Raw genomic sequence first — 10115 nt, 5'->3', positions numbered from 1 at the left:
CATTTACTTGCTGCAAAATAAACTCTTTCAAATGCAATGGCTTAAAATGTTAATAATGTTATTGGCCCGTGTTACTGTGGGTCAGCATTTTGGGCTAGCTCAGCTGGGTAGTTCTGCTGGTCTTACCAGGGCCCCCAGTGTGGCTGGGGATTGATGGGAGTTGGTGTAGGGAGCCTCAACTTGATGGCTTATCATTGCTCCACAAGATGTCATCCTAGCCTCGGCTTCTTCATGTGGCAGACTTAGGGCATCAAGAGAGGACAGACACCAAAGGGTAAGCATAAGCTTCTGCTTGCAATTCATCTGCTAACGTCCTGTTGTCCAAAGCAAGTCACATAGCCATGGGGCGAGGGGACCACCTAAAGGCATGGCTACAAAGAGGTGGGATCCCGGGAGTGGGAAGGAAGTCACAATTATGACAGTGTACCAGAGATGGTATTAACTGAGCAGATTTCTGTCTGATTGGACAACAGTTCCTAAAGAGGACTACCACAGATGCTGCATTCATGATGTCCTCTTAGATATCTGTTAATGGTTTGGACAGAGGAAAGGAAATATGATTGTAATTTTTACCATGACACAAAACTATGATGAGTAAAATAAATCCTGAAGGTGACTTTGGCAATTTGAATCACTTGTCCCAAGCTAATAAAAGCAATATAAATGCAAAGAGTCCTGCATATATGTTAGTAAAATGCATGATGGTCAGGCAGAAGTGAAAGTCACGTGAAAATGATATGGAGGTTTTGATACCAAACTTACGAGGCAAAATGATCAAGTGAATTAATAAAAATATAGTTCACAAGTCACGAAAAGGAATAGTTCTCCAGAATAAAATATTCCCAGTGTATTGTAAAAGGATATGGAACTGGAGAAAATTGAGAAGGTGACTGGTATGATGATAGGGTTGGAATATAATCTCCTTGAGGAAAAGCTGATGGAGTACTTAGAGAACAGAGGACTGAAGACTAAGAGAAGATACAAAATCTGTCCAAATACATGTGATGAGCTGTCATGCAGAAGAAAGCCCAAGAGGGTAACAGCATCAGTGAGAGGAAGTCATTTGTAGGTAGACGTGAGCTCAAGGTAGCAATTCTAGTTGCTCAGCAAGGAATGGAGTGTTTTACAAGTTTATGATCTCTCTCCTTGGAAGCTCCTCCATTATTGTTGTTCTTTTCATTACTGGAATGTTCTTTGAAAGTTATGAGCAGAATCATGAGTTTTCATTTTGGTTAACAAAGCAAAAAATGTAAAAAAGAGTCCTTCCTTTGGCTAGCTGCAAAGCCACTCTCCCAACCCCCCTCCCTTTTTTTTTTTTTGCTATTCATGGCCTGTTTGGCCAATATTTAGAACATAATATTATGACCTTGAAAGAAACACATGGACTCTTTTAGTCCAGCACTACCACATCAGAAAAAAACCCACAAAAAACAACAACCCTGAAGCCCAGAGAGATGGAGAGACTTGCGTGGGGTTCCATGGACTCCTGCTGGCAGAACAAGCCTAGAACAAGGGAAATGGCATTTGTGAGGACAGCTTAGTCCTCAGATTTCTAAATACATATTTGTGTTCTCATCTTGATATGTCTTTTGTTGGCCTCCTTAGTTTTCTCTTCCAAAAAATGAGGACAGTGATACCAGCTATGGGCTAGGTGAGATAACCCGCATGAAGTGCCTAGTGTATAGTAGGTGTCCAATAAATGTTGATGCCCCTCCATCCATGCCCAGGAAAGCATGCTGCCCTATGTGATACAGCTTTATTTCAACCAGACAGTAGCATTCATTAACTCTGGAGCTCCTAGAATAATGCACCATGCCTTACTTTGCTGAGGACACTCCTGGCTCATGCATGTCATCCCATCATAATTATTAATAACATCCCATTTCACTCTCGGAAGCGTCCCGATTTAAATGAGTCATAGGATGACCCTACCTAGAGCTTTCTCAGTGCCTTCCTTAGGGCGTCTTTCAGTTCCTTGTTCCTCATACTATAGATTAAGGGGTTTAAAATGGGGGTGATAAAAGTATAGACCACAGACACCACCCGGCCCATCTCAGGGGAGTAGCTGGAACTGGGGGACAGGTATATAAAGCTGGTGCAGCCATACTGCAGGAGGACCACTATGATGTGAGAGGAGCAGGTGGAGAAGGCGCGGTGGCGCCCTTGTGCCGACTGGATCCGTAAAATGGCTGCCACGATGAAGACATAGGAGATGGAGATCAGCGAGAGGGGGATGCTTAGGACGATGAAGCTGATGACGTACAGGGCAGTCTTGTGAACATGTGTGTCTGCACGAGCCAGGCGCATGACTGCAGGCATGTCGCAGTAGAAGTGGTAGATTTCGTTGTTGTTGCAGAATGGGAGATGGAAGATTAAAATAGTCAGTGGCAGCGACAGCAGGAACCCCAGCACCAGAGACCCTACCATCAGCTCCACACACAAGGGCCAGCTCATAATGACAGTGTACCTCAGAGGGTAACAGATGGCTATGAACCGGTCATAAGCCATGACTGCAAGGAGAACACAGTCAGCCCCACCCAAGAAGACAAAGAAGAACATTTGGCTGCCACAGCCAGTGACGGAGACAGGCGTTTTGCCCATTGAAAGAAGGTTTGCCAAGGCCAGTGGGGCAATGGCGGATGTATAGAAGATTTCCAGAACTGCCAAGTTAGCCAGGAAAAAGTACATGGGCGTGTGGAGGGAGTTGTTGATCTGGACAATGACAGCAGTTGTGGCATTTCCACTGAGGCTGGTCAAGTACATCACCAGGAAGGCCACAAAAATCCCCACCTGTACCTTCGGGTCAGCTGAGAATGGACGAAAGAAGAACTGTATCTTTGCAGTTTTATTGATTTCTTCCATGAGTGATGTATTGGACCTACAAAGAAGAAAGAGGGCATGAGTCTCTAGGCAGCTCATTTAATATAATGCTTTCACAAATAATCCGCTTTCTGAGGTGCCACACTTTCATTTCAGAGCAGATCATGTCATATTGTAATTTATACATTTGTCACCCCGTCACCTTTCCTCCTCTACCCTCAGGTACCAAAGTCTGAGAACTCCTTAGCAGTGGGGATTTTTGATGTTCTTTGTTTTCATTCTAGCACCTAACGCAGTGCTTAATATAGAAAGGTTTCCAAGAAGTGTTTGCTGAATGAATTAATGGATAAAGTCGATTGCAAGTTAAAGTTCAGCATTACAAAATAGATAAAGTAGGGCATCTGTTCATTACATGAAGCTTTAAATACAAAGGAGCGTTTTAGGAGCGTATAAGTAGGTATATGTCATAATTGAAACAAAATTGTGCTTCTGATGTATTGTGATACTGCATCACAAACTCAGTAATTTAGCTCAAAACCTAGAACCTTTGTTCATTCGTTCTGCTTCCTTATTCAATTTGTCCCTAAATCCTGAGTTTGTCCTTCAAGGAGTTTCTCGTATCTATTGCTTTGGTCCTGTCCCACTGCCCCAGTCAGCTCTATCCACTGTTATCTTGCATGTGGATTCTTGGCTTCCTGTCTGATCTCCCATGTCCCTTCTCTTCCCTGTATAATGCATCCTGCTCTCCAATGTCATATCATTCATCCGCTTAGACATTTTCAGTGCCTTCCTATTGCTTCAATGACAACCTCCACGCTCCTCTGCTGAGTCTTCTGGTCTCTCTTGGATCTGACTTTTTCAGGCTAGTCGCACTATGGTCCCCTCTTGTCCCTGTATGTAACCCGTGGTCTACACATTGGCCCCTTATCCATTATTCTCCTTCCTACTTTATAGTCTCCTAGTCTCCTTTCAGTTAGAGATCTTGTCTTCTCTCTTCTGCCTCATCCAAATCCTGCCCAATTTTCAAGTTCAAGGTTATGTCCTTTTTTCATGACGTCCTCCTAGGCCACTTCAGTTTATATCTCTCTGCCCTTCCTCTGAAGATCTATGTTGCTCATGGTGTTAGAATTTTAGTGGGAATACACTGTCTTTTACTGTGTCTGTATGTCCTGTCCCAAATTATATTCTAGGCTCCCTGAAGACACGGGCTCTGTCTAATGACAGTGATTATTTATTCCACATTAAGTGCTAGGCATGGTTAGAAGTGCTTCATATTTATGAGCTCACTTAATCCATAAAACCACCTTGGAGGCATGCACCATTATCATTCTGATTTTGCAGAGGAAGACATAGGCTTAAAGAGATTAAGAAATGTTTTGAAGTCACATAGTTAGAAAGTGGGAGAGGCAGGGTTTGAACACAGTCTGTTCAACTACAAAGCTCGTGTGCGTCATCTTGGCTTATACTGTAGTGCCTCCTTCTTTACTTTATATCTCCTAAGTGGCTTTTGTTATTTGATTGATTATATTTCAGCCATAGATAGACTCTAGATGGCCTCATGGAAAAAGAGCGCCTAAGATCTGAGGCCAGAAATGTTGGATTCGAGTACGTATTTCTGGACCTGAGAGGTGTAATTACAATCTCGACTGTGATTTAGTGAGTAAACACTGCTCCCGCCAATGCAACAAAAAGAATCTCCCTTCTTTCTCTCGCAAGGAGTAGGGGAAAGTGTTTGGTTTAAAACTATGATGTAGTGGGTGACAGTGGAGGGAGCGTGGTTTAATTTGTCCTTCACAAGAGAGAGCATGGGGACAGAGAGGGGACAGAATCCTCTGTGACCCAGGGCTGGGAGGTCCTGAGTGATGCTCAGAGAGTTCTCAAAGGAGCCTGTAGTTTTCATCCTGCTTCCTGGTGGCTCAGAGTCTATTCCCAAGACCAAGACAGTGGCTCTGGGTTGAACCAAGTGTATAGACGGGATACAAATCAACGACTCAACTCATAAGGACGCTAGAAAGAAAAAAATCCCAGTGGTGCCTTCCGTTCATTTCCTTCTCAGTTCCCATCTCCTTGAGCTCAGGAAGTCCACCCTACCTCTTGGGCATAAATCCACCAACTCTCTTCAAAGCAGTTGTGTCTCAAAGCAATGCATCACCTGCATTGGCTTCATTTCATTACAGGTTCTAGAAGAGGGCAGAGGAGATCAAACATGGAGAAATCTTGTGAAACCCAGGGTACTGCATAAGAAGCCGTTAGCACCACATTACCCTTTGTACTATCCAACTCATCTCTTAATTTCTTTATGCAGAAGTTTCCCACTCATTGTGGTCTCTTTATTGTGACAAGATAAAAATGTAAGTTAGGGTCTATCTTGAAACTTTACCAACTGTATAGGTTATAGGAAGTGCTTTTGTTATTGCAAAGAAGAACCCAACTAGATAGCATTTCAAAGGATGGTCTGAATTAAATCACGTGTATTCAGATTCCAACTTTGCTACTTGTTAGTTTTGCGATCTTGCTAAGTCACTTGCCCTCTCTAAGACCCCATTTGCTCAGAATAACAGCTCACTACCTTACAAGATTGTTGTGAGGTACAAATGAAAGGTCCACAAAAGTACCTACTGGAATGCCGGCACATAATCACTGTGCAATAAAGTATATTGATTCATTGAGTCCTTCATTATCTACCCAGAGACTGAAGAGATTCAAATTGCTGAGTGGATGGAACGCCTGGCAGGACTATCTAATATATTCTGGGAGAAAGTTTATGTCATATCAGGTTCCACTACGAGTTGCCTTATATTGCACAATCTCTCTTTAAGTAGGGTGAAGGATGACCACTGTTTCATGTCCTCATAAATTAGTTGTTACAGTTAAAATATAATTTAGGCTTCTACATGGTCTCATTGACTTATAGGGATATCCATTTGCACAAATTTGGACTCACCTGAGGAAAGTCAGATCTTAGCTTGGGAGTTTGGGTTCTGGATGAACAGAGAAGGGAAGACATGTTATAACCATCATCCACATGGGAAAAGCCCTGTTTGGAGATAAGCATTTGTGGGCTCTGGAGACACTCATCCGAACTGGAAGATCATGCTCATATGTATTCAAAGAAAAGGTTCCAACACCAGATGTTCCCAAACAAAAGATATATTTGTCCTTGCAAGACATTCTTGAATACCTTTTTCTATATGTCTGAATATGTATGAATTTCACATGTGAATATCTGAATTCATAAATATTCATAAAACTCATTCATAAAATGAAATTCAAATGGCATATATGTCGATATATCTGAAGAGATTATATGACCGACGGGACTATATACTTTCCGAAAGAGATTTCTATCAGTATTTTCTGGCAGCAGCATCTGCAAAGAAGGAGACCAAGGGTGTGTCCCTTTGCTGCTAATATGTTGAATGATATGGAATTTATTGCTGCAAGTCAGTAATTATAGCACATAGACAATGTCACATGGTTCACCATGATGCTTTTACAGGCATACTTTGAGTGTATCAAATGAAATTTTCAGACAGTCCACCAAAAGCCATTCTCCTCCTCCAGCGTAATAATGGATACCATTTAGTGGGCACGTGTGCACTGTCTTCATTATTTCACAGGCATCATTTCACTTAAGCGGCCCTTTGGTCCTGTGCAGCAAGTACCTTTGTTGTCCATATTTTTTCAGATGAAGACATTCTGAAGGGTTTAACTTGCCCAGCTAGTAAATAGCAAAGCAGTGTTTAATTCCGAGGTCTGGAAGCAAGTCTAAGCTTCCATCATTAAAATAAATTGCTCCTCACTGTGCAATGCACGATGTGTCAGGCTGAATGGTAGGGGTCCTAGAGAGACAAAATCCCTTAATTTGAACCGCTCTTTAGCAATAAACTCTTTCACTGTAGAGCGATGCACCATGCGCCTTTTCTCAGGTCATTATGAAGTCGATGATCATTACCCTAATTTGTAATCTCTCTTTCATTCCTTTTTGCTCCTCCTTTTCTTCCTCTCTCACCAATTACTCGTTTAATCAACAATGTTTACTTTAATAAATCCTTAGTAGAAACTGTACTTTGTGTCTGTGAAAAGCTCCATACTTAGCTTCTGTTCCCTGCCAAGGTCCACCACAGGGCTTGGCTCAGTTACAAGTGAGGAGTTTTCCTAATCTTCTAAAATCTAGAGTCAGGGAGGAGAGTCTTACCTTTTCCTGGGCTCATGTGGATGGCAAGCCTTCGCAGATTTACCTGGATCCGTTGCTAAACATGGAGGAGAACTGCAGGGGTCTGCCTGAAGCTCCTTCTGTCCTCAGGATCCTTGGGCTGGCATGCTGACCCCTTCTCGATTCCCATACCTCGCTGATTCTGGGCACCCTGTCACAACACTGGTCAAACCAGATGTGATTCCCATCTGAGCATCTCTTGGACTGAGTCTATATTCCATCCCTCTTCTTGCTTCTCTGTACAAGGCAACACCTGGGCTTTACTTAGCACATCTCTGTAGCCTGGAACTTGTCTTTGAATTTCCCCTGACATTGAGATTTGAAATTATTATCAAATAATGACATTCATAAATAAGCTGGCTAAAGTGACATTCTTGGTCCTCTGGGATGACTGAGATCTGCTTGGGAAGCATAAAACAACAAGATTAAACACTGTTCCTAAGAGTTAAGATTGCATCAGGATTATTCCATTGGTACATCTTCCCTAGGGAGGATCTTTTAGTAACTTGTTGATAAGTTCAGTGATGAGGTCAGTTGGGGAAAAGAAGTATTATTATTTTTACTTGATTTACCTTGAAATCAGATTTTTAAAAAGAAAGTTTCCACATGAAGCCTTATTCTTTTTGTGTGTATATGTGTGTGTGCGCTGTATTCTGCAATATCCCTTGCTCTTTTGATTCTAGGGAATTAATTTCTCCTAATTTTACTCCCATATCTCTGGTATTCCTTCTTAGTCCATTTTGCTGGCATTTCTTCTTTCTCCAACGTTTACTCAAGTTGGGTGTTGGTCCTGGGTCCTCTTTTTTATTTACATTTTTTGGTAGGTGATCTTATTTAGTGGTTTGGCCTTAAATACAAACATGAGGCTGACTCACAGGTGTGTTATTTCCAGCCCAACCTCATCCCTGAACTCCAGACTTGTATATCCACTGTCTAGCTGACATCTCTATTTGGTTTACTAGTAAGTATCTCACATTTAAGATCTCTTTTCACCCACCATGTACTTGGGTGTTAATGTATTAAGCCATTCAAATCCTGACAGTAGCCTTTCAATAATATCGTTGAGATTAACAAATACTAATCCTTCATTCAATTTCATGTAAAACATCAGAAGAGATGGGTTTCTTAGTATCCTCTGGAGAAATGAAGGACCATTTAGAGCAGCGGTTCTCAACCTCTGGGTTGCGACCCCTTTGGGGGTCGAACGGCCCTTTCACAGGGGTTGCCTAAGACCATCGGAAAACAAAAAGGTATTTACATTACGATTCATAACAGTAGCAAAATTACAGTTATAGAGTAGCAACGAAAATAATTTTATGGTTGGGGGTCACCACAACATGAGGAACCGTATTAAGGGGTCACGGCATTAGGAAGGTTGAGAACCGCTGATTTAGAGCAGCTGCTGCGGCTTGTTTTTTAAAGGTCATTCATCAAATCAGAACTAGAAGGGATTTTAGAGGTCATCTAGTGGTTATTATCTCAGCTCTCTATATCTCAAGATTATCAATGGAGTTTTCAAGGTAATTTTAATATTTCAAAAGCCCTGCCATATGTTATACATTTTCCTGGGATAATTTTACACATGTGTTATTATTATTTGTGTATTTTTTTGTTTGCTTAAAAGATAGAGTTAGGCAGATAGCAACTTTCAAAACATGAGAGTTGGAGGTAATATACATAAGAATGGTTAAAAGAGTTGGTCTGAATTCGGACAGATTTGGAGTCAAATCTGACTCCAACCACTGACTAGATGTGTGCCCTTGGGTAAGTTAATTAAACTTTCTTATCCGTAAAGAGAAGGATAGTGCTGTTTGTCTCTCCCAGAGTAGTTGTGGAGATTGAATGGGATAGTGCTTGTACAGTGTTTATCATGCTGTCTAACCCTTTATTAGCTTTAAAAGTATTATTGTGGGGTTCATGGAGAAAACACTGTAAAATTTGTATGGTGCAGAGGATATTGAGAGCTACTGATTTTATTCACTTACGTTCAATACAAATATTGATTCCCAATATTTTATTTTCCAGGTTCATTGAGGTATAATTGAAATAAGAATTGTATATATTTAAGGTGTGCAGCATGATGTTTTGACGTATGTATACACTGTGAAACGATCACCACGGTCAAGCTAAAAACTATATCCATCACCTTATATAGTTACTTTGTGTGTGTGTGTGTGTGTGTGTGTGTGTGTGTGTGTGTGTGTGTGTGTGGCGAGGGTACTTAGGATCTACTCAGGAAATTTCAAGTGTGCAATACGTTATTATTAACTGCAGCCACCTGTTGTACCTTACATCTCTGGACCTTATTTGTCTTGTAACTGAAAGCTTGTACTTTTTGGCCAACAACTCTCCATGTCCCTCACTCCCTGACCCTTTCCTTGGTAACCACCCTTTTTCCCTGTCGAGTTTAACTTTCCTAGATTCCACACGTAAGTGATATCATGCAGTATTTGTTTTCCTGTGTCTACCTTATTTCATTTAGCATAACTTCTCCAGGGCCTCATTCGTTTTCACAAATGTCAGCCATGTATATACTGTATATACATATATATAATACATAATACATATATGTATATAACATTTCTTAAATCTATTCATCTGTTGATAGACACTTAATTTGAACCCATATCTTGGCTATTATGAATAAGGCTGCAAACACATGCAGTCAGATAGCTCTTTGAGATACTGATGTCATCTCCTTTGGCCATATACCCAGAAATGGGATTGCTGGGTTATATGGTATTTCTATTTTTAATGTTTTGAGGACCCTCCATGTTATTTTCCATAAAGGCTGTACCGATTTAAATCCCCACCAACAGTGTATAAGGATTCTCTTTTCTCCACATCCTTGCCAATACTCATTACCTTTTGACTTTTTGATAACAGCCATTCCAACAGGTGTGAGGGAACAGCTCATTGGGTTTTGATTTGCATTTTCTTGATGATTAGTGCTGTTGAACATTTTTCATATACTTTTTGGCCATTTGTGTGTCTTCTTTGGAGAAATGTCTATTCAGGTTTCTTTGCCCATTTTTCTATTATTCCCCTATCAGATATATGGTTTGCAAATATTTTCCCC

At 41.1% G+C, this 10115-nt stretch overlaps 1 protein-coding gene across 1 annotated transcript; it reads right to left on the bottom strand.

The window, feature by feature from the left end:
• Positions 1–1932: 1932 nt before the first annotated feature.
• OR10V1 (olfactory receptor family 10 subfamily V member 1) lies at positions 1933–4950 on the bottom strand. The gene is made up of 2 exons (XM_019655998.1): positions 4912–4950; positions 1933–2878 (listed from the first exon to the last, which is right to left on the bottom strand). Exons 1-2 carry the CDS (start codon positions 4920–4922, stop codon positions 1933–1935), a joined length of 957 nt encoding a protein of 318 aa, XP_019511543.1. The 5' UTR covers positions 4923–4950.
• Between the last annotated feature and the right edge of the window lie 5165 nt (positions 4951–10115).

The sequence above is a fragment of the Hipposideros armiger genome, unplaced genomic scaffold (genome assembly GCF_001890085.2).
Source record: "Hipposideros armiger isolate ML-2016 unplaced genomic scaffold, ASM189008v1 scaffold_253, whole genome shotgun sequence".
In the NCBI taxonomy this organism is placed as follows: domain Eukaryota; kingdom Metazoa; phylum Chordata; class Mammalia; order Chiroptera; family Hipposideridae; genus Hipposideros; species Hipposideros armiger.
This window is presented reverse-complemented; position numbering and strand designations above follow the sequence as displayed.